At 33.9% G+C, this 26,313-nt stretch overlaps 1 protein-coding gene across 9 annotated transcripts in view; it reads left to right on the top strand.

Annotated features, from left to right (window-relative positions):
• The window catches only part of Cadps2 (calcium dependent secretion activator 2), a 494,758-nt gene that overhangs the window by 195,073 nt on the left and 273,372 nt on the right, over positions 1 to 26,313 (top strand). For all 9 annotated transcript variants that reach the window (XM_078040300.1, XM_078040296.1, XM_078040298.1 and 6 more), the window contains exons 4-6: positions 9,524 to 9,604; positions 16,609 to 16,845; positions 22,207 to 22,328. In XM_078040300.1, the coding sequence (XP_077896426.1) occupies positions 9,524 to 9,604; positions 16,609 to 16,845; positions 22,207 to 22,328 (440 nt within the window). The remainder of the gene's footprint in view (positions 1 to 9,523; positions 9,605 to 16,608; positions 16,846 to 22,206; positions 22,329 to 26,313) is intronic.

Genomic DNA, 26,313 nt, shown 5'->3' on the forward strand with positions numbered 1-26,313 from the left:
ACAGGGTCTGAGAGTAATGGGATTTGAGAAAACATAGATTTGCTTCCCTATTCAGTTTAAGAAATTATATGGATTTGGAATTGTTGTGATGTTAGATCCTCTGAAAAATATTGCAGTAATGAAAAACTATATTATGCTTATTTTGAGCATCCTCCCCCTCCCCTTTTGAGGAAGATTAGCTCCTCATTCCACTCTCTGTTGCATAAGCCCATGATAAACTGATGAATCTGAAGTTTCTCAAACTCAGTAGACTCAAATGTCATTTTAATTTTCTTTTCCATAATATGGTGGTTTTTCTATTAATGTCCTATTCATCCCTTTGACTCATAATCACGCTCACTTTCCTTTCTGTGCCCTTCCCACCTTGGGGAGTTGCCTGATACTGTCTCTTTCTTTATACTAGTGTCTTATTGACTGCTTTACACAGCAGTCCCCATAATTGGAGACTTCATTACCTCTCAAATGAATCATGGCAGTAACCTCTTACCTGCCTCTTCCTTTTAGTTTTCTATTTGTTGCCTGATTAACACTATTGAAATACCATTTTGACCTTGTTATGACCCTACCTGCCATGACCTTCTTCATGAATAGAGGAAGACGAATGGCTCCCCTTGGTCAACAGTATGAATTTCACTCTCCTTGGCTGAATTTTCAGCAGCCTTGGCATTCCATCTGGTCCTCACTGGCTTTTCTAATGTTCTTTCTCCTCTACAATTCTTTATACACCTCATGGTTTAGGTAAACCAAGTTGCTCTGTGTTTTTTATCCATATCCCCTGTGTTTTCTTGAATTTTAATTTTAACTAATATTATTCTCTTTGTTTGGAATTTTTATCTTTCCATTCTTCCAACACCCAAGAGAAATGTCAGTTTCTCCACAAAGCCTTCCTTCTGCCATATGCATTTCTGTAAATATTGGGAGAGAAAAAAAATATGAGGAATTATAATTTCCCATCATAACCTATAGTCAGTCATATTCCACTTTGTGTTATAGATATTGATATGTGCTTCTATTACCATATATTAATAACCTGAGCATGGGATAAGAATTCAATTAATTTTTGAATCATTAATTGTATATTAATATTTAAGGTGTTTCCTATTGTGGGCACTCCTATATAGAGAGCAGCCAAAAGAACAATAGCTATGTGTGACATATAGCTAAGGGGTTCATGGTGAACCCTGGAGTCAAACTGCAAGATTCACACCTCAATCGTATTATTTCTCAAATGTGTGATTGTGGGAAAGTTGCTTAAATCTGTACTTCAGATTTTGTGTCTCTAAAATAAGACAAAAATAAGACTTTTCCAGAATTGCTCTGAAGCTTCAGAGAGAGAATGTTTATGAAAAGTCAGAAAAGTTTCTGATACATCAGAAGTGCTGGATAAGTTTAACCCTTTGTTTTAATCCTGATGAACTAGAATTCTAATTTGTTCTGGGAAAGTGAGACTGCCTGTGTTATATTATTTAGAGGTAAAACCTTTCTATCCCAGTATTATTTCATTATTAATGTGAACGTAGATTCAGCTATTTTATTCGGGTAAATATAGTAAGTAAATAGTTGCTCAAAAATATTAGCTCATTACTTTTGTCCAGAAGATTAAATGTTAATACCAAATGGAATGCTAAAGAATATTTTAAGATGTGTGAAAATTTGCCAAGTCATACTATCATTTGAAGGGTGTGTATGTGCATCTATAGATATGGATATGAATACATATGTGTATGTATACCTAGAGAATATATATGCATATTCTCCAGGTTAAAAGAAGTCCCATGGTTTTATGTTTGAGGTTAAATTTCTTATGTTCTTGCCTTTGAACACTTTGATCCATTATTTAATATAGTTTAGTTCAGTTCACATAGGGTAATTTTATATCTAATTAACTCATTCATCTTTTCTCTGTTTTAAGTATTCAAAGGAAATTGTGGTTTGGGAAATGAATTTTTAAGACTCTTAGAACTGTTTTACAAGAATCCATGGCAGAACTGCTATTTCTGAGTCAGATTTTTATGCATAATTTAGAAGGTAGATATAAAGGAATGCTTTAAAGGGTTTGCATCTAGCAGATAGAATGCTACCTAATTTTTTTCATACATAATAGCATCCAGAGAAATGTGTTACTCTCAGGAGTCTGAGGGTAGCTTCATTTCCTTTTTTTTTTTTTTTAACTTCATGGAAAAACAATACAAGTTACCTTGTAGTTGTTAGCTAATCCTCAATGATCAAAAAAGAGGGGGCATTGCCTCATGAGAAATGCCTTATGGGAATAAATGGTGTTAGCATCCAAGAATCTTCCTAATATATATCAAATTATTCTTTTTATTTGCAAAAAAATTGAGACTATTTTTTTTTTAAATCTCAGCATTTGAGATGGATTTGTTTTATTCCTGTTATTAGGATTAGGTAAAGTTAAAAAAAAGTGATGACATGCACATTGCAGTTTGTGGGAGAGATCATAAATACAAAAGAAGTTCAACAGCAAGACAACTTTGAATGGTTTGTCACCAGATAGCCTTTCCTTTATTGGTAAATGATTGGTTTTGATAGTTTTCTCCTATATGACTGAGAGATTGATCTGGACAGTGAAGGTAGTGAAGAAGAGCATTCCACGCTGGAAAAACAGAAGGAAAATATATGATTTGGAAAATGGAACTTGTTCAATAAACAATGAGTGATTCAGTTTGTGTAGAAAGTTGCAGTTACCCAAGAGGTTAGAAAAGTGGATTGGTACAAAACATGACAGGGCCTGAAAAATACGCCACCATGTTGGGCATCATTCTCTCTTATTTATAGCCATTTATTTTGATTCATTTATTCCTTCCCTCTCTCTCCTTTCCCTCCCACTACTGAGATTTTAGTCCAATCCAGGGTAGTAAGGATCATACGTAGAAATAGGGGAATGGTGTTGAGGAATGGGTAGTATCAGATCAGTTTTAGGTTGAGGTCACTGTGAGAGACAAGGCCTTGCCTTCAGCTGGAAATGAAGAGCTGGAACTCAGGCAATGAGCCAGAGCCCTGTGCTGACTTAGGACACTGCATCAATAAATGACAGCAGATGCCCCTAGCCCAGCCCCCATTCTCTTGTGGATTGAGAGAATGGGCAGCCAGTGAAGAAAGTAGAACAAGCAGAGTCTGCTGGGTAGAGCAATGCTCTATCTTTTTGGTAAATAATTTGTAATTCAAGGGATGGTGAGAAATTAGCAGAATTATTCATGGGGTAAATTAATGTGCCAACAATAAAGGTTTTGATCAGTATTTTTGAAGCCATGTTACATGGTTCAAAGATTGGGCTGTTAGTAAACTATGATAAACAGTAAAATGAGTATTCTTTTGGGATGACAATTAGTTTTTTGCCAATTCTTTCTTGTAATGAGTTACCTGTGAGTCATCAGATTTATGGATAATATTAACAAAATGGACCAGCTAGGAATTACTCTCAAAGAAATCACAAAATTTAAATAACAGTGTAAACACAAGTCTACTTGCATTTTTTTATACTAATGGGTAAAGATAAATATTATCAGAAAAAGACAAAAATCTAATTCATTTAAAAAGTATTTTATAATTGGAGTGGGAATTGATTTTCTTTTTAATGGAAGAAAGAAAGGCATGATTGACTAGGGTTAGCCTATACAAAGGCGTCATCATAGAAAAACAGAGATAGGAATCTTCCTTTATAGTAGGGATTTATTTATGTAAGGACAATTATTCTGGTTCTAGAAAATAGATTGACTACAAGGGGAAATGATTCTAAATAGTGCTCTGAATGCCTTTTTAAAAATCTGTTTTTCATTAATATATGAGTAAATTTTAATGAATTCAAAATGTTAAATATTGATAGGTTTTTGAGCTTTATAAAGGCAAAATCAGAAGTTATAAAAAATCTGTTAAATGAAACTTAGTAATTTTTACATTATATTTTTAAGATTTTTCTTAAAATGTAAGATAATGGGCCATGACACAGGCTTCTGGTCCTGCCTAGGACCTCTGTAATGGAAGGTCTACTGATCTCTAAGACTGTCCCCTTCCCCATTGCTGCTTCTATAGAACAGGAGAGAAATTGGGCAAGGTGAAAATAGCATGTGAGATTCCCAAGTCAAGAGATTCCATTTTTAACATATCTGCCTTTGCTAATCCATCCTGATATCACTGGCAAAGTAAAATATTCCCAGTGGCAATTATACTGTTTTGTATATTATTTTTACTGTCTCAAATCTTTAAGTTTCTGGGAGGGCTACAACTTTTGTTGCTATTTAATCATCTATAGCAGACATGCCTTAACGTAAGTACAGAAAAATGTAAATAAACTGAATAAAGTGATAAAGGACCATTTAGGTCTCATGGGTGAGAGCCTGTGTCTTGCTGTTAGAAAGACGGTACTGAGGTCTATGACAGGGGCAGGGAGGACATTTTCCATGGGTTAAGTTCCAGAAACCACACAGTCTTTCAGAGTGAGAGAATAGAAGCTTCTGTACACAGAAGATTCTCCTAGAGTAATGTTTCTTTATTTCTTTTGCATTAACTACACCTTTGAGAATAGCTAGTAAGCTGTAAAAATCAAGTAATTCTCTGAGGGGAAAAAAACTAAATGCATCTCTGTACAAAATCATGCTTACCACTTTAACAGGAACAGAGATTCCTAAAGATCCATGTTGAGAATTCCCTATCCTGAAGAATTCTGAATGTGGAAATAGTTAAGCCCTGCATAATAAGTGGGAAGAAAAATAAAAGTACCTTTTTTGGTACTAAAAATTTGTCACATTGGGGAAATATTTTGATAATTAAAGTGGTAAAATGCTCTGTATAGTAGAAACTAGAGGCATTCAAGGATTAAATATACTTTGGGGCATCTGTTATAGTCAAGGTTGAATGACCCTCTTTTTAAAAGACCTGTAAGATTTCCTGTGCCAGGAAAAGACATCTGTGAGGTAAGTAATCTATTGTCACATAAAATATTGTAATCAGGAATTAAAAGCAAATGAGATAAAATCATGAATGGCCTTGGTGGGATGATGACTTGCCATGACCCATACTGCAGATGGGAGAGCCCACATGTTCTGCTGCATTTGCCTTCCAGCCCAAATCCAGAACTAGGATCTGGTGTGTCAACAGCATCTTAAATTCTAATGCTATACTTCTATAATTAATCTGCTCAAGCTTCTCTTTTTATCCTCCCACTCCCACTTTCTTTCTTTTTTTAATACGTATAAAACCATTTGTTTAAGTTCTCTATAGGATTCAGAAACAAAAGAGAATTATTTCACTTTAATAGTGCTTTCCAGCCATACTAAAAAAAATGAGAAGGGCTTGATAGGATTACAGAAGCTCTCTTAACACCCTTATACATACCCTAGCTAAGTGCTCAAATACCTGAATTCTGGTCAACTACTTGGTTCTAGATTTTATTCTACATGACTGTGGATAGGTTGGATTTGGATTGTTAGGGAAAGGAAGAAGTCTAAGATGACACTGGGTTTGGGGCTTGAGCAGCTGAGTAGGTGGGTGGGGTCTATGACATGGTGTTACTCACAGGGTGATGGGATTAAGGAGCTAGAAATCAAGATCCCATCTATGCTAATGAAGTTTAGTGTGCTTTTCTTTATGTAAGTTGAATTGGTAAGTATGTAGTTGGAAACGTAAGCCTGAACACGGTGAGGTTAGAGCTGTGAATACCCAACTGAGAGTTTTCAGTGAGCACCTGCTGTTTATGACTGTGGGCACTGTGAATGACACTTAGGTGGTGAACATTCAGATTGAGATTAGAAGCACCAGACCTGATGCATTCCAGTCTTTATGAATGTTAACGTGTTAATGTTAATCTCTGCTTTCTTTGAATAGAAATTCAAAGAAAATCCTGTTGGCCTTAGTAAAATTTATTTTTAAGCATATATTAACGAGGCTCATCATTATTAAAACTCAAAAACTGGCCTAACTTACTAAAACTGGGAATTAGCTAGAGGGAGGAGGGTGTGGTTATAAAAGGTGTCATGAAGTTTCATTGTGGTTTTAGGACTGTTCAGTGTCTTGACTATGTTGGTAGATCCACAGACATACAGGTTATAAGTTGTGGAGAAGTTAAGATAGAGGAAATCTGAATGAGATGGGTGATTTTTATCAAAGTCAGTGTCCTGGTTATGATGTAACAGTATAATTTTGTAAGACATTATCATTGGGAAAACTAGGAATAGTGTATAATGAGTATCTGTTTATTTCTTAACAGTGCACATGTGAATCTACAGTTATTTCAATTTAAAAAGTCAATTTTAAGAAAATGTTCATGAACTTATATTACGTAAACATTTAATTAGTTTGTTATAAACAAGTACTCAAAAGAAAATAAAACACTAGGGCTCGGGATGTGGCTCAAGTGGGAGCACGCTGGCCTGGCATGTGTGAGGCACTGGGTTCAATCCTCAGGACCACATAAAAGAAAATAAAGATATTTGTGTCCACCTAAAACTAAAAAATAAATATTTTTTTAAAAAGAAAAGAAAACACTAAGCTAAGATTCTTACATGTTAAAAATAAGTTACTCAAATGATTTACCCTTTTAATTTTGTCTAGCATTACATAAAGGAACGATAAACAATTAAAATTTCATTTGTTTTTATTGCATTGGTTCTCTCACCTCTGTTTTGTTGTTGTTGTTACAGTAAACATGATTGGTTTTTGGTTTTCACAAAATGACATGGTCACGGACTGGGATTGTGGCTCAGCAGTAGAGGGCTCACCTAGCATGGGCGAGACCCAGTTCGATTCTCAGCACCACATAAAAATAAAGGCATTGTGTTGTGTCCATCTGCATAAAAATAAATAAATAAATAAAAAATATTCTCCCCCCCTTTAAGAAAAATGACATGGTCACCAACACCCTTTATATCTCTGAAAATTTAGGCTTAGAAAGAGAAGGCAGTTAATATGATATATTTTTAAAGCTATATCTTTTTCTAAACAAATGCAATTAAGGCCTTAATATATACATGCATTTGTTTTTGGCAGCACTGAGGATCAAACCTATGACCTTGCCCAACTAGTCAAGTGCTCTACCACTGAACTATTACATAAGCCCTTCTTTTAACTTTGAAACATGAGTCCTGCTAAGTTTTCCACACTGACAATCACATCTTGGAAGACATTAATATTTTTTAAAGTAGTTAAAAACTGTCTCTTACAAAGAAAACACTAGTGAAACCCAGAAAGACTCAAGCAATTTCATTTAAAAATAAGTAAGAGCTGTTAATCTGAAGATATAAATACTTAATGATGTTAAATAGTAGTTTTGGTGAAATTTGAAAAATTTTAGCTCTTTAAGGTATTAAAAACTGGTTTTTGCTTTTTAAATTTTTTGTAGAGCTGGGAGGGGAACTATATAACTAGAGGCAAAGTAACTTTTTATTATTTTTCTATGGAAAAAATAATATATGTATTTACATTTAGCAGAGATCAGAATATTCCATATTACATTTAGTGCATTTAAATATCACGATAGTTAGAATGTTCTGATACATCATTTTTGTTTTAGAAGCTGTACTAAGAGATTTAGGTGATCTGGAACAGGCACTCATCACACTTTGTTTTCTTTTGTAATTACATTGGTATTAAACTTTCTTCACTTTGGTTTAAGATAGTGAAGAAAAACTTATTTCTGTTCAATTTTGAATCATATCAATCGAAATTAAACGTGTATCTCTGGGGTTGTGGCTCAGTGGTAGAGCGCTTGCCTCACGTGTGAGACACTGGGTTCGGTTTTCAGCACCACATATAAATAAATGAATAAAATAAAGGTCCATCAACAACTAAAGAATATTTAAAAACAATTTAAAGTGTATTTTTCAAGATGATGTAGAAATTCCTTTATAGCAAGGACTTACTTTAAAAAAAAAATCTTTTCTGTTTTTTAACTTATTTTAAAATAAATTTTATTATTCAAATTTAAGTTGGAAACATATTTTTTAAGAAAGGATACCTTAGAGCTTTTCTTTATAAAAACAAGAAATACATCAAAATGAAAATAAATGCTCCCAAGACCTTTTCTTCTGTATAAAAGTAAGAAATACTTGAAAACCTTGATTGATTTTTGTCTATCAGTCAAGGTCTCTCTGACGTGTAGTTACTGCTGGAAACAGAATGATTTTTCCTTTCCAAAACTTGGATCTGATTATGTCATTCCCCTGTGTGAAACCTCTCAGTGAAGCCCCGTCGCCATTGGAACCAACTCCAGGGTCCCGGATTGGTGTGTGAAGCTCCATCTCCTGACCTCTCCCCAGCCTCATCTTCTCCCCAGCCTGTTCTAAGAAGCCGTTTCCAACCCCCCTCCCCCCCCACATATGTCCAGTTGCCTCTAGACTTTTAGTGTCATACTGCAGTGTCTTCCCCTTTTCTTCTTTTCTTGATTCTTCATTTAATTTCTAAAACCACCATTTTATTAATTTGGTTCTATTCTATGCATCTTTTTCCAGGTTGTTTTTTTCTTTCTTTTTTTTTTTTTTTGTTTCTTAAGGCAACAAGGTCAATTTGTAGTTCTTCAGAAAAGGGACAAAAGGATTAGCTCTACTGCACTCAGTACTAATTCAGTCTTCTGATGAAACTCTCCAGTTATGTGGTCCAGGCTTTTTGAGGATGAAAGGGGAATGAATTAAAGTCAAAAGAAATTTAATGTTCAATAGCCTTAATTATCATTTTTATAGTGAAAGGAAGATTGAATAAGTGGCAGAAAAAGAATCATGAGGAAAGTTAAAAGTTATAGAAATTGTAAAGATTATTTTACTGGAGAAATAAAAATAATTTTTTATATAAATGAGAATTTCTGGAAAATGATAATATGCTTTTCTTGTTTACAATCAGATTTAGAACAAGAAAATGGAATTCTAATGTAGCCCCCATCTGTAAAAATAGAAACATTTCTTGGCACTGCAAATCTATTGGTACTAGAATGAAGAGTCTCTGAAGACTTAAATGGTAGAAAATTATGTCAATCAAGAGAATACTACTTTAATAGTTGAGCCTTAATACACATCTATTATAAAAACGAGGGATAGTTTTAAAAGCACAAAGAAGTGAGTCATTATTCCATATATCATCATCTAGAAATGCCTCATGGGAATTTGAAATAGAAAAAAGAGATTCATTTATTTAGTTCTATTTTGTTTCTAATTTATTTAGGACTGTCTTAACATGAAGACAAAAGAATGGCCTGAATAAACTTAATGATAACTTAATATAACCTCAAGGGAAAAGGGGCTTCTTGGCTTAGAGTTGTAAACACATTGACCAAAGAATTATTGTAATTAGATTTCTTAGTAAACTGACCTACTGAGTCCTAGAGGTACCTTTTTTGTTAACAAAACCCAATGAAAAGATAACTTAACTGAATTACCAATGCAATTGAACAATATTCTGTATTCTCAATAAGTAGCCAAGAGAATTTATCAAACATTGTTGAGTCACTTAATCTTTGCTTTAGTCCTATGTCACTGTCATTAAATAATCACAAATGTATAATTTCTGTTTTATTTTTAAGCTGGATAATGCAGATGAACAAGCAGCCCAGATCAGAAGGGAACTCGATGGTCGACTGCAATTGGCAGAGAAAATGGCAAAGGTAGATTATTCATGTTGACATATTGCACCACATTTTTTTTCCTTATCTAGATTTCTGTGACCTGAAAGTATACTGCATATGAGTAAAGATATCCAGAATAATGAATCATTTTCTCTTCTACATGCATACTCCTTAATTCCAACTACCTGAATGTATATTATCTAAATGAAGCATACTCTTCATTTTAGATCCTTGTTTAATAGTCAAATGTTTAAATTCAGTGGTAACTTGTGTAAATTTTCCTAGAATTAAAGCCTGAATTTCACTAACTGCTAGATCTAAGAAACTTCTAATATTGTACTATACAGAATATTATCAGGAGGAAAAATTCTCTTGTAAAATTATATATTCTGAAATATCTAGCACAGTGCTTAGGAGATAATGATGCCAACTAATATTAAGATGGAATAAATAAATGAGTAAAAATGTAATTTGAAATATCTGACACAGAATCTGACAGATTAAATGTTTTCTTTTTTTTAATATTTATTTTTTTTAGTTGGCGGACACAACATCTTTATCTGTATGTGGTGCTGAGGATCAAACCCGGGCCGCATGCATGCCAGGCGAGCGCGCTACCGCTTGAGCCACATCCCCAGCCCTAAATGTTTTCTATATGATATTCTATTTTATTTGTGTAATCACTGTGTTTCTGAGAAAAGAAATTTTAAAAAGAAAAACAAGAGTTTCTTTTTTAATACTTAGGGTTTTTAGAAAAAATCAACCTTAATAATCTAAACAATTTTTATTATGAATCAGTGGATTAATTTTCCGTCCTACACACATACTCCTTGATTCCAATTACCTGAAATGTATATTATCTAAATGAAGTATTTTAGGTATCCTTAGATGTCTTTCAGTGGAGATACTGAAATATCAAACTGAGCAAATTTAATTGCTCTCTATTTCAGTTTTACCAAATTGAAGCTGTTTTAATAAAATATTTATAAGGTGAGTTACAATTTACTAACCTGGTTGCATTATATCTCTTTGATAATCCTGTGAATTCACAAGGACAGATGATATCATGAGTTTTATAGACAGGAGGAGATGGAGGCTTAGGGAATATTACTCATTTCACCAAGATTACACAACTAACAAGAGACAGAAGTAGGCCTTGAACCCTGGCCCTGACTCCAAAGACTGGGCACACTCCATTACCCACTCCAGCTGTCTCTTCAGTCTGGTGAGTCCAGAGCATGGTTTATTAATAGTTAACAGTGGCAGTCAGCAACACCCCCCTCCACACTTCACAAAACAACACAGTGTAACAGCAGTAGAACCTCATGACCTAAATCTTTTTCAAGGGGTATCAATGTAGACTTTAGTTTTTCAGCAAAGGGATAATTAGGAAGAAGTTTGAAAAATATAGACATGCCTGGAAAGAAGCATGGCTAACCCCATGCTTACTACATCATAGATAAGTAACCCTGGGCAAACTATTTAGTAATTTTGAACCTCATTTTTTCTATCAGTAAGTTCATTGAATAATATTTATTGATCATTAACTAGTATAGGCAGAGACTGTCTTAGGTGCTTAGGACACATCCAGACAAATATAGTTGACTTGGGATAAAACAAGACAAAAATATTATTGCATGTCCAGCTGGATCTTGCATTTTATTTGGGAAAGCTGCAGGATGAGCAATAGGCATGCCATGTCACTAAATTGTGGCAGGTGGTCATTGCTACTTAGAAAATTGATTGGTGGGATGAGAGGTGTAGGGAGGGGACTGAGTAGTCAAAATTTTTAGTATGGTCAGGGCAGGTCAGGTCTTGGTACTACTATCTTTCCAGTTACCTGAGCAACAACACTAGAATCGTATTTGAATTCTTTCTTCCTCTCATACTCATGCAAAATTTACCCAGAAATTATTTTGCCTCCCTTTGAAGTATTTCCAGAATAGGACCATTGTCATTATCCACCCCCACACTTCCACTGTGGTATCATATCATCATCATTGCCTGTCACCTGGATAATTGTTCTGTCCTTTAACTTAGTCTCTCAGCTTCTACCCCCTTGCCCCCAAAACATAGCAGCATTAACTCTGCATAAAACCTTGTGATGTTCCCATGTCACTGAGAGTAAAATAAAAAGTTCCTATAAGGGTCTGCGAAGTTCAATATGATTGGTTAGTTACCTTATCCCCACTAAGTTGCTCCTACGTGCTCAATACACTCCAGCTACAGGTCTTTGCTGGCACTGTGCCCCCTCCTTATATCTGTCATTACTGGCATTCACATGGCTTATTCCTTGGAAAAACAACCAAGATGGGATCAGGTAGATAGATTGATAGGAATAAATAAGATATAGTGTGATACAATAGATATCTATCACATATATACACACATATTTAGAGAGAGAGAGAGAGAGAGAGAGAGAGAGAGAGAGAGATGGACTGATTTCAAGGAATCTTCCCATGTGGATGTAGGAACTGGCTAGTCCATAATCCACAGAGTATACTGACGGGTCAGAAAGTTAGGTAACATTTGATACTGCAGTCTTGAATCTAAAATCTGAAGGACCAGCCAGCAGAAGGGAAATCCAGGCAGGGTTTCCACATTGCAGTCCTGGGGAAGAATTGCTGCTTTTTTCAGGAATGTTTAGTCATTGCTCTTGAGATCATCAATGGATTGAGGCCCACACACATGTTGGAGGACAATCGGATATACTCAGAGTACACTGTGTCAGTCACAATTAAATACATACATACATACACATACATACGTACATACAAAGCTGTACAGAAACATTTAGATCAATATTTGACAAGAGAACTGGGTACCATAGCCAAAGCTGATTCATAAAGTTAATGGTCACTTCCTCATCTGCCTTTATGCTCAGAGGTCATGACCTCTTTGAAACCTTCCCTGACCACTGTCCTTAGAGTTGCAGTCCCTTCTCATCACTCACCCCTATCCCCTTCCTGACTTTCCCATGCCACTTTCTACAACATAAAATGATTTCTTATTATATCTGTCTACTCACAGAAAATACGGTCTCTGTGGTAGGAATTATTTTTCCTTTACCTTCATGGTTACATCTCAAAGGCCTCGAGCAGAACACATAGCAGTCACCCTGTGAATATCTATTGACTGACTGAAATGACTGAATCTGCAAGGGGTTGGATATTGTCAATAGAAAGCCAGGGGTATGCAGAATCCCTGAATTATTTTTAGTACTCTCCCCCTTTTCTCCCACTAAATAGTTGAGTTGAAAGGAAGAGAGTATAACAGTATGGTAAGAATAACTGGGAATCTGCTCTAATTTGTTAAAAAAAAAAAAAGACAACAACAACAACAACGCGTGCGCGCACACACACACACACTCCCCCCGCCAAAAAAGTGTTTTAGTTGTGACTAGATCAACTCTATAACCAGTAGTTTACTTGATGCCACCTAGTTTAAAGCCTAAAGTTAAGATACATTGAGTATCCCTTGTACAAAATTCTCAATACCAAAAGTTTCATATATTGGATTTTTTCAAGATTTTGGAATATTTGCAAATGTGTAATAAGAAGTTTTGGGGATGGGACTCAAGTTTAAGCATGAAATTTATTTATGCTCATATAAACCTTAAGCACATTGTCTGAAAGTAATTTTTATACAGTACTCTACTGCACCTATGTTGTGACTGGGGCTCATCACACGAGGTCAGGTGTGGTATTTTCCACTCGTGGCATCTTGTCAGGGCTCAAATGTTTCAGATGTTGGGGCATTTTAGAGTTCATGTTTTTGGATTTGGGATATACAACCTGCATAGGCATGGAAAACAGAGCTGAGATCAGCTTGGAGAGACTATTCTAGTGGTACCAACCCCAGACATCATCTGGTGGAAGGCAAAGCACATTTAAGGAAAAGTGACTAAGATTGAATAATAGGAAATTTTTTTTATTGAAGCAACTATTGTTATTTTAATGTATACCATGTTCTAGGGCCACTAGGGTGTCATGCTGTATAGGGAACTAAATTCAAATATTTAAACCATGGTATACAGGATAGAACAATTAGAAATTAACCCTGTGTCTTTTTCTATTCTAATTTTTTTCTTTTCATTTTATTCTAATTTGTTATATATGACCCCAGAATGCATTTTAATTCATAATACACTTTCATTCTAATTTGAAAAGATCAAATTTAACATGTATATTGGTCTGAAGTTGATATTTTTAGTAATTAAAAAAAATTGTTCTAATTAGTTATACGTGACAGTGGAATGCATTTAAGCACTTTGACATGCATTAATGGGGTATACTTTCTCATTTTTCTGATTGTACATGAAGAATCACATTGGTAATGCATATATGTACACAAGTCATATATGTATACAAGCTAATAATATCTGTTTCATTCTACTCCGTATTCTCATACCCCATCCCCTCCTTCACTCCCCTCTACTAATCTAAAGTCACTCTCTTCTTCCCTAGTGCCATCCCCCCTTACTGTGAATTAGCATCCACATATCAGAGAAAGCATTCAGCCTTTGGTTTTTTGGAATTGCCTTATTTCACTTAACATAATATTCTCCGACTCTATCCATCCACAGACTGAAGCCTTAAAGTACAATTGATTTTGTTGTTTCCAAATAGGGGGCAACATAAGCAAGCTAAAGTTAATAAAATGTTGTCAATAAACCTGAAAGCTTTGAGAGTTGAGAGAGTATTTTGAGAGAAAAAATAAAATTCTACTGTAGTCTGTTTCCCCCCAAAGCTTAAAAATACTGATAGAGCTGTCAATTTGGTTGATGCCTGCCAGTCTCCTCTTTCACAGACTGAATGAGGTGTTTTTAGCTAACGCTAAAGAGACATCTTTTTTTGTTTGTTTGTTTTTCATGTGCTAATGCGAGATTTTCCTTAAAATAACACCATGGAAATTGAAAAAAAAAATTAGTGCATTCTCAGGACTTTAAAATATGTGATATATTTGCCTTTTATTTTGTTATGATTTTCAATGGAAAGTTATGACTTTCATTCAAATATAAAATGAACAAAAAAATTTCATGTATAATCAATGAGTAAGCCAGCTACATATTAAAACTAGTCCAAAGAGCATTTGAGAAACTAGGTATTTGTGGAAGCAGGGCCCATTCTTAAGACCCATAGATTAGACACAAAAGTTTTAAATTTCTTACACAGATTTAAATTGTAACTATTGGGTTATTTTACTCACCAGACAAACATTTGCTTCTTTCCTAGACAAAATTCTACAAGATAATATGTAACTTCTCTGTCTGGAACTTTAATCAGCAATAAACAGCAAGTTAAATTAAATACATTTCATGCTGTGACCATTGGAAAGGCTTTGCCCAGTGTGACATTAAAGGGAAATGCCCTTTCATTTTCCTGTTTTATTTCTGAGTTTTGGATGCTTTTCCAGACAACTTTTGATATTAGTTCAAAAATTAAAAGTCTGTGTTTATGGCTTATTTTATTTTTCTTCTTTGTCTCTATTGAAAAACCATTCCACAACAACTTTGCATTCCAAAGGAAACAGAGGTACTGGGTAATTATGTGTTTTGTTTTTTTTTTTCCTGAGGATGCAAACTTACTGTGTAGGGATGTTGCTTCCAACTCCAGAGGAGTATTAAAAAGATATTTAAAAATCTTCTTTGGGAAAGTTAATTACTAATGAAGATATTTAATCTCTCTGTGAAAGTATGAAATTTTAGTATGGACTGTGTGTAAATTATTTTTAAAGGAATATATGAAGGTTATATTGGGGGAAAGGAAAACAGGTGGCCTGAGGCTCTGGGACTAATTCCAAAAGTGGTGCCAGATGTCCCTTTCCATCTCTGGAAGGACCTGGTGCAAGCCAGTCAGGGACTAGGCACAGGTGGATGAGAGCCCTCTGGACCTGTTCCAGTCATGCTGGAAATACAGGTTTCTTAGGTTTTGATGGTGCTGAGGGAAACTGCAATGAAGGTGGTGATTTTCTGGAGCATTAGGCAGTCTTTGAGCTCTTATCCCTAAGGCAGTTTAGGGCAGTGAAGAGCACATCACACTGAACTTGGCATGGTAAAACTCTGTCCCCCTTACTTTTAACAGAGGGAAGCCAAGTGTCAGGTTGGCAAAGATGAAAGGAGAGGTAGAAGTCTGAGGGGAAATGTGCTCTTATTTGCTGTTTGGGGGAATATAAACCAGTATGGTGTTCTCTAAGGTCAATTTGGCACTACCTAAATATCAATATTTGGAATGTTCTTTTAATCAAGTAAAAGAAACAAATCTGATTGCAGAGATAACAGAATTGTATGATGATGCCTATGTACTTCAGCTAAAACAGAATTTTCCAAGTGGATACCGTCAACCTCTTTTTCACTTGATGGATTTTTTTCATAAGTTGGCATTTTGCTTTAAATTTGTCTATACATAAAAAAAAACTGAAGCATGGCCATAAGGAATCTTGGCACATATGTGCAATGTGAAAATTAATCAATTAAGAAATATGTGCATATTATCCATTAACAATAGGAGTTTTAATTTGAATGATTATGTATAAAAATGCACATGTATAGTAATTGCTAAAATGTTTGTTTTCTAACTAGCAAAGCAGTGTATTTTTAATATTTTCTTATAGACTCATTACTACAAGCATTTCAAAAATAGACATAGTTCATTAAGATTCATCTATACACTAAGACATATTACAAGCCTGTTTCCAGAGTTTGTTAGTCCCATATACAAATTTTATCAAAAATAAATTTAACAGAAAAGTATATATGTGTGTATTCACACAGACACACACAAATGTTTTTCATTTTGTACTACTGTGAACAGCAACAAGATATGTAAAGTATCCTGAAATATAATCAAAATTACCAAAGCCTGAGATTTTTAAAATCTGTAGACTAATATCTACAGATATTATAGGGCAGATAATATAGGGTAGAAACATTTTAAGAAGAGTGTTATAATTCTAAGAGAGTGGATTGCAGGCATCATATAATTTTTTATAATAAAATTGAAATATGACTCTTTTAACAATTTTATTTTTAAATTATTTTTAAGGAAAGAAGATTCCCCAAATTTATAGCAAAAGAAATGGAGAATATGTACATAGAAGAGTTACGATCTTCAGTGAATTTGCTAATGGCCAATTTGGAAAGCCTTCCAGTTTCAAAAGGTGGCCCAGAATTCAAATTACAGAAATTAAAACGTTCACAGAATTCTGCATTTTTGGACCTAGGAGATGAAAATGAGATTCAGTTGTCAAAGTCCGATGTGGTACTGTCATTCACCTTAGAGGTAAGTGGCTTTGTCACAGCTAGTTGCATAAATGAGGCTGCACAGCAAATTCTGAGACCTGTGCGGTAATGTTTAGAATTTAAAGCAGTGTTGTATGTTTTGAGATGTTAAATCACTCCTCATTAGCTTGAAAAACAGGTTATGAACACAAATGAATGGAAATTATCCTTTGAACATAACAGCAGCTGAGTGCACTGGCCTGTTCATGTAATCCCAGCAGTTCAAGAGGCTGAGGCAGGGGGATTGCAAGTTCAAAGCCAGCCTCAGCGACTAGCAAGGCCCTGTCTCAAAAGAAAAAAATTAAAAGGGCTGGAGAAGTGGCTCAGTGGTTAAGCCCCACTGGGTTTAATCCCCCATACCAAACAAACAACAACAACAACAAAAGTTTAACAGCAGTATTAGGATTTAAATAATCAAAATTTTTGAGGCACAATTTTTTGCCAGTTAAAGTAGTGTCAGTTCATTGATGTAGTATGTACCAAAACACACTTGGGTGGAAATCTGATTTAAAAGTCAAGTTGAGATTAACTTTGTTTTTAATGTACTTCACTTATGGAATCATCTTTCTAGAATCAAATCAAGTAAAACACAATACAATATTCAGTATTATATATGATAAGAAATACAAAATTCATTTCTAGGATTTCCAGTTTCATTATAGGCACAGTAAATATTATGGAGAACAAGAACAAATGACATGTATTTAAAATTGTGTTCCCTAAAACATTAGTTTCATCCTTTTTAAACAAATCCCTGAAAACGAAAGACACTGATAATTCTTGATACAGCTGCCTATTGATACCTTTCATGATTACATTTCTTCTTGCTAATCTAGGTATATGATTATATATATGACTAGGTATATGAATATGGGTTTATATACCTCAACATACACACATAATACAAGAATCCTTAATACCTAAAAGAAAGAACTTACATGAAGTACAAAGTAAAACTTTATATCATACTAATGAGTCGTATTAAATCATTTGTCTTAAACCCCAGCTTTTTTTCTCCCCATAATTTCTGTTCAATAAGTAAATACTAGCAATGTCTAGCTTAAATTTGTAGCTCTTTCAAAATTCTTATTGATGCTTATAAAGCTCCTAAGCTCCTTCTTTATATTGTCACATTCTCTCTCCACTGGTCCCCAATACTATTATTTGCATTTGCTGATTGAAAAAGTACACACAGTCTTAGGAGGTAGTGTCTTCGATTTCTAGTTGATATTAAATCTGCTTAGTCAATGGCAGAAAAAGCAAATGTCTACAGTTGCTCTTTTTCTTCCATTTTTTCCAACTTCAAGCTTGAGGAAAAAAACAATTGCCTACTCACTTTTTTAACTTCCAGACTTTGTGTATTAATGAATTAAGCCTAGTGTCAGAGTAGAAATGTGTGGCTTTCTTTGAACTCAAAACTTCATTCTGGTTCACTTAATGACTCTGCCAAGTGGCCTTCCTACTGAATTTCTTCTCAGTCTCTTTCCTCTCATAATGTAAGGGTGTTTAATTTGAAACTACATAGTATATTACAAGAAGAATTCTCTCATCATTTCCTGTCACAAATCTTGCTTACTCAAAAGGTGCTAATGCTTTATTTTTTTTAATTTTACACCAAAAAATCAATAACTTAATTACAATGTTACATTTTAATAAGAATTCAGCATACAAATTAATGGAAAAATTAATTTGTAGAGCAAATTTTATGATGTATAAATCTATTATCTACATATTTAAGCATTCACAACACAACAAACCAATTCAGCACATTTTCTCATTGTTTAAAAGTCTTCAACAATTATAAATAATTAACTTAGGCATTCTCTTTTCTCTCATGAAAATAAAATTAGACTATGAATTAGTGTGTAAATGCAACTATGAGTTGTTATTCTGTAGCTTATTGTCAGTATGTTAAAGGGAGCAGCTCAGTTTATAATATAATGATGTTAGAAGAATAAAGCTAAAACTTGCATCTGTGTGGTCTGAGAAACTTGCATATTTATAAAAGTGTTTTGACAGCCTCTATTATTGTGTCTGTCTTAGGCAGATATTTTGCTACCTTAGCATAAAGAAATCCATTCTCAGGTATTCATAGTATTTTATCTAGGAGTTTCATGTCTACGAACAAAATGAAATTATGTTAAGTGACAACTCTCCAGTACATATCCCTACAATACCTGAGAGAATAACTGGCTGGTCTTCTAGTTTGAAGAGCCTAAGACATAAGGCAAGCCCACGGTGCCTTGTTCCTCAGACCCCAGATTTCAGCAATGAAAACTCAGAGAGGCAAGTATTTAATCCAATTTAAAGCTCTCACATTTCATTAGTCAGGCTTCAAACTGCTTCAGTGGAGGAGTCTTTTTAAAGAATTGAATAATGATCCTAGGAATAATGTATAAGGAATTAAAGTGAACATTTGAAAAACTTTGCTCACATTTCACCTTCTCTGTAGAATTACTTCCCATCTCTCCATTCTCTCACCAAGCTCAATTTTTGCCACAGCATTTATTGCCTAACACATAGTTCACTTATATACTAAGCTTATTATCTGGTTTTCCCTTCTCCAGTATGACCTTCAAGAAAAATACACATTTTTCTTTGTTGTTTTTTTTCTGAGCTATCAAAAGCACCTAACCAGTACTGGGCATACATTTCAGTCAATAAATATTTATTGAATTAAGATTTTTATGGTATTCAAAAAGCATCTAACATACAGATTTATGTTTCCATTCATGAAGTCTTTAGAAAGAATAATACAGCAAAGCAGAAGCTAATTCTCAGAAAACTAAACCATGCATTGATATGTTAAAATTAAATACTGAAGTAAAACTAGAGAAGCAAACATTCATCTATGAAGTTATGAGTCCATAAGTTGTATTGGAGATATATATATATAGCATGGATAGTGTTGGATTTTCACATTGAGTTTCTTCATTGACATTAGACTAGCAGCCCTTCCTCTGTATGTGTGATATATGGTCCCTGATTTTGCCATACTGCCAGCATCACTATCTCACGAAATACACATGCTTAATTTATTGTCACATAACTCCTTGGTCGATATATTGCTCAGAAGCCTGTTAACTAGTGCCTTCCTTCTTTTTGCTTCTAAGACCGGTAGCTTTGTCTGTTATATCCTTATTACATCAGCCACAGAGAGATTGAGAAGAGAAGATGCACCATAGATCAATTTTATTTTCTGAAGTTCCATTATCAAGTTTTTTCGGAAATTGGTTGAAATAGAAAATTGTGTTAGTTGATGGTCCATGGTATTCTTGGCTGTCTTTATCACTAGTGATTGAGAGACTAGCTTTGTTTCCCTGCTCTTGGAAGATCTAAGTTGTGTTGTTGTATTTAAATGTATAAATTCATCACAGAACTTACATCTTTAGAAAGTGGCAATTTTGCAGGATAAAACCTTCCTGGCATAGATGGGGTATTGTTTTGAGGGCTGGAATGCTGTTTGTTTTGTGGTTTTGGATGTTTTTTACAGTATCTTGTATTAGAGGGGATAGAAATAACACCAAGCAGATGTCTCCTTTCTTCTTACCCACACTCTATTAAATAAAATACAGAAGAAGTTGCAGTGTGTGAACAGTAATCCAAAACATGAACCAATGCTGTTAGCATTTCTAGACTTGTGGGACACAAGTATTAAGTGACGCATATTAAGTGACCATGAAAAAATTTGTCATTGATTTTAAAAAGTGGAGTCATGGTGGTTAAGTCCAAATGTAGTTGGTTTTTAATCAGCATTGTTATATGTTTCGTTTTTCTCAATATCTGATTAGTTTTACTAAAAGTACCCAATTTCAGTGTTACTAATTAGACACTTGAATTATTAGAAATACCTAACTTGGGGGGATTGGAGTGTAGCTCAGTAGTAGAGTGCCTTGCATGAGGCCATGAATTTGATTCCCGGTATCCCTCACAAAAGGAAAAAAAAAAAAACTATTTTTTTAAATCAGGATTTAGTACTTTATCCCAATTTCCATGAATATTATAGCATCTGTGAAAGATGATATTATTCTCCATCAATTCTTCAATAATTCTTAGTCTATTTTCACTCAGTCCTTATTTTTATTAATATATTACTATACATTTCAGTGTGACAAAATTACAGAACCCTGATTGAGGAAGGAGGCCTTTCTGAGTTTGATCTTTCTTATTTTAGTGATCAGTTTTCCAGGTTTTAATAAAAACAAAACAAAATATGCATTTGTATTTACAAACATAACCCTTCTTTTTCTAGAGCTAGAAAGTTAGCAGTTTATTTATACAATTTCTTTGAAATTGTTTGTATAAAGGTTCACATCACAGTTCTATGAAATTAGTTCTGTATTTATATGTTAAATGATTAATAAGTGATAGCAATGATGTTTTGGGTATATATTTTGATTGCTATGTAGTGTGAATACTGTTATTTGTATAATCATAACATGCAATCAATAATGAAATTCATTCATATACATAAAATGCCTTTGAATTGATTTTATAAATTGTTTTAAGAATTTATAAAAGTTCATAATGCAAATTTTGATTGAAAAAACTGTAGAAAATAACATTCACATTTTATGTCTACAACCAATAAGAATGTTGAGTTATGGTATTTTAGGATTGATAGCCTTTTAAGCAAACAAAAAGCTCAATTTAAAAAATGTTTTCCTTTCACCCAAGAGTTATAGATATAAAAGGGATATTAGTTTTCCCATGATTTTCCAGTGTTCTGCATTAAATTATTACATCCCTTTAATGGATTGAAAAATTTTTTTTCTTCATCAGGCTAATATTAAAAAGTTCAGTGGCAAATTATAGTTTCTATTATATTTTGATAATGTGAAATACAGCAGCCATAGATAAAATTCTTTTATGAATCATAATAGTCACTTAAAATATGTGAGTATATAAAAGTTTAGTCATGTGTTGATATCAATTAATTGGTATCACCTGACCATGTCTCTGATAATAAATGCACCATGGCACTCTCTGTGGAGCACAGCATGTACTCCTCTTATTTTCATTGAATTTTATTTGTGCTTGCCCTACTTCATTCAAACTTGCTCTAATTTGTTAAGATCTGAGTTGAAAGTTCACTTACTTTGCTGAGACTAATTCTTAGGATCTTTAACCTTACTTTTATTTAAGAGCAATAATGAGTTATTTCTTCAGAAACCAAACTGCCTCAAAATAGTCATTTACTATACCTTGGATAAATAGAGGTAAATTATAAAGAAGGCAAAATCCTAGCAATGTTATCAAATTTTTCAATGGGTCTTCATAATTGCAGTTTATGTTGCTATTTTTGTGAGTTGCTGAATACTATCAACTTGACATATTATTTTAAAATCATTTTTTTCTTTAGATTGTCATAATGGAAGTGCAAGGTTTGAAATCAGTTGCTCCAAATCGAATTGTTTACTGCACAATGGAGGTGGAAGGAGGAGAAAAACTGCAGACAGACCAGGCAGAAGCCTCAAGGCCACAGTAAGCTAGTCAAAAAAAATTTTTTTTCTTCCAAAGAAACGTGCTTTATTTATCTGCAAAACTGTAGGGTATTTCACTTCGAAACTGCTATTTGACTAGCTTTGTCTCACCTGTGTTAGAAATTGCTGTGCGCTTTTCTGGATAATGATGCTCTAATTAGGACTGTGGCAGAATCCCTGTGTAGTACAAACAGAGTTCAACATGCAGGTGTGAAGCTAATCATTATGCAGTAAAATGTTTGTAAGTCATTTATAAATAAAGCATGAGTGTTGCCACGTGTTCCTTAAAAGGTAGTGCATAAGCCTGTTTGAATTACTGGGATGCACTCTATAACTTCACTCTTTTTATGTTAATGGTTTTGTGGTGAGATAAATGTAGATTCTGATACTGGAGTGCTGCACAATGACTTAGAATATTTCTGTGAGTAAACTTGAGTTAGAGAACTAATTAATGACTGCTATACAATAATCAGAGACAATAAAGCTGTTTTTGCTGACAGTTTAATGTTTCAAATTCTGGGCATGAGTTTAATTAAATATGGAAAATGTTCTCTTCAACGGATTCAAACTTGGGAAACACCATAGTCTCTGTGAGAAACAACCAGTATAGCTTGAGGGATCCAGTTGACCCTAGCTTGTCCCTCCTTTGAACATTGCCTTTCTCGAAAACATTGTTTTATTTCCATTTGATCTTTATTTAAAATAGCTTACATTTTCAGAGAGGGTTTTCTCTTTTCTTGACATTGGTATGTAGGCTGTGTTTCCAGAAATCCTTTGCTGAGGTCCTAACTAGCATTGGTTAGTCACTGAAGATGAAGAATGAACCAATGAACCAGAAATGTGCATTTCTTTAGAGAGGGCAGTGTAGCAGAATAGAGCCTAGCGGGAGAGATGTGCACAGAGCATTATGGTGTTGAGAAGAAGCAGGTTGACACTTCTTACCCAGCCATACAAAGCCCTACATGTCTGCCTCTGTCTCTTATTACCTCTGGCACCTTTCTTCTCCCTCTGTTCCCATGGTCCACTGCCCTTGGTGTGCCCTGGATTTCATACAACCCCTCAAACACCTGCCAGCCCCTTCCTGTCACAGTACTTGCTCCTCCTCTGCCTGCAGTCTCCTCCCTTCTTCGCAGAGCTGGATCTGTGACATTAAGAAGCTCAACTGAAAAACCAATTCCTGAGTATACACCACTTCCCTTTAGATGACCCAGTAAGAAATAGATCATCTCTGGCTCATCACTTTTTAATGTTTGAGCTGACTGGCTTCTTTCATGTAGCATAGTGTACCTGTTGTAGCAGGTGTAGGGACTTCAATCATTTTGATAACTGAACAATGTTCTGTTGTTTGTATACATCCCCTCACTCACACCTTGCTTATCAGTTCATTTTGGCTGATGGATGCTTGGACCATTTCTACTTTTTGGCTACTGTGAAAAAAAAATGCTATAATTAACATGGATATTCAAGTAACCAAGTCCCCATTTTTAATATTTGGTTTACATACCTGGGTGCAGAATTGCTGGGACATATGGTGATTCTATGTTGAATTCTATGTTTTTGAGGTACTGCCAGATTGTTTTTCACAATGGTGACATGATTTACATTCTTGCCAGCAGTGTATTAGGGTTTTAGTTTCTCTACATTTTCGGCAGTTCTTATGTCTCTCTCTCCTTCCCACTCCCTTCTTCCCTCTCTATTATACCCTTGCTAGTAGATGTAAAATGGTATTTGTGTTATTTTCATTTGTTTAGTAACTAATGATGTAGAATGTCTTTTCATGTGCTTTATTAGTCATTTGTATATGGTCTTTGGAGAAATGTCTATTCAAGTCCTTTGACGCTTATTTAAATTAAGCTGCTTGTCTTCTGGTTGTCAAGTTCTAAGAGTTCTTATATATTCTAGATTCTAGACTTTTTCCTAAGATTTTTATAATTTTGACCCTTACATTTAGGCAACTGACCCATTTTAAGTTTGTTTTTTGTGTATAAGTGCATATAGTATAAAGGTCCAACTTGTTTCTTTTGCATGTGACTATTCAATTGTCTCAGAAACTTTTATTTATTGAAGAAACTTTTCCTTTCTCATTAAATTTTATTTTACCCCTTTTGAAAATTAATTGACTCGTGATACATGAATTTATTCTGGACTCTGAATGTTATTCTGTTGATTTATATGTCTACTTTTATGCCATTATCACACTGTTTTGAATACTATTGCTTTACAGTAAGTTTGGAAATCAGGAGTACAAATCATTTGATTATGTTCTTTTTCCAGATGTTTTTGTCTGTTCTGAAATTTTATATAAATTTTGAGGATAAGTGTATCAATTTTTGCAAAGAGACTGCAAAGCTTCGCAACTGAGATTCTGATACAAATTGCACTGAATCTATAGGACAGTTTGGGCATTATTGCCATCTTAGTAATAAGTCTTTGACTCATGAGCATGGGTGTCTATCTATGCATTTAGACATTAAAATTTTTTAACAGTGTTTTATAATTTTTAAATTATAAATTTTGTATTTTTTTGTTATGTGTATTTCTAGTTTGATCTTTTTAAATTTATGTTAATTGGAATTGTTTCCTTAATCTTATTTTTATATCATTCATTACAAACATATAGAAGTACAATTGATGCTCATATATTGATATTGCATACTGTTGTCTTGCTGTGCTTGTTTATTAATTTTAACTTTAATGGATTTTTTCAGACCTTTTTATATATAAGAGGATGTCATCTGAATATAGAGATATTTCATTTCTTCTGTCCAGTATGGATGCTTGTTATTTCATTTTCTTGCCTAATTGTCCTCTAGTGCGAAATCAGTTAAATATAGAAAGGAAAGACATCCAGGTCTTCTTCCCGATCATAGGAAGGAAGGGTATAATTTTTCAGAATTAAGTATGATGCTAGCTTTAGGTTTTTCAGAGAAACCCTTATCATTCTGAGGAATTTATTTTCTCTTCTAGGTTTGTTGAATGCTCTCAGTCATGAAGAGTGTTTGATTTTGTCAAATTCTTTTTCTGCATCTGTTGAGATAATCATATGACTTTTGGTTTTTATTCTAACAATGGCATATAACATTAGATGATTTTCAGTTATTAGAACAACTTTGTATCCCTTGCGTAATTTCTGCTTGGCTATAACGTATGATTATTTTCATTACTGATTTGGTTTGCTGGAACTTTGTTGAGGATTTTTGCTTCTGTGGTCATAAGATATATTGTTCATATTATCCTCTTTAGATATAATATATATCTAAAAAATTTATTATTTTGTATCAGGATATTAGTGTCCTTGTTGAATGAGTTTGGATATAGTCCCTCTTCTTTTTCTATTTTATTTTTTGGAAGAATATGAAGAAATTCTATTCTTTTTTTCAATATTTGATAGACTTCACCAATGACTTTATCTGCGCCTGAGCTTTTCTTTGTGAATAATTCTCAAATTACTAATTCAGTCTTTTTATCTTTATTTTTCAGGTCTTCTTTCTTCTTCAGTTAGTTTCAGTATTTTACATCTTTCTTGGAATTTGTCAATTTACCTAGGTTAGCTAATTTATTGCCATACAGTTCTTTACAGTATTTATTTATAACTTTTCTGTTTGTTTTTAAGTTGGCCATAATACTTTTTCTTTAATTTCTGAGCATGGTTTATTTTTTTCTTTTTTCTCAATCAAGCTAAAGTTTTGCTCATTTTTCTTGATATTTTGTAAACATTCATTTCATTGGTTCTCATGTCCATATTATCTTTTTAAATAATTTTCACTTTACATTATTCACATCCTTTTCCTTTAGGTCTAGTTTATTTATTCATTTATTTATTTTGTTTAAACTGTCTTCAGGTGGAAAATTTGGCTTTTCATTTGCTCTCTTCTTTCTTATGTTGTAATTACAGCTATAAATGTCTATAAAAGTCCTTCTCTGCTCTGCTTTAGCTCCCCCATATGTGTTGATAGTCTACTTCATTTTCATTCAGGAAGGAGCCT

This window comes from Ictidomys tridecemlineatus, chromosome 2, assembly GCF_052094955.1.
Source record: "Ictidomys tridecemlineatus isolate mIctTri1 chromosome 2, mIctTri1.hap1, whole genome shotgun sequence".
Taxonomy (NCBI): Eukaryota; Metazoa; Chordata; class Mammalia; order Rodentia; family Sciuridae; genus Ictidomys; species Ictidomys tridecemlineatus.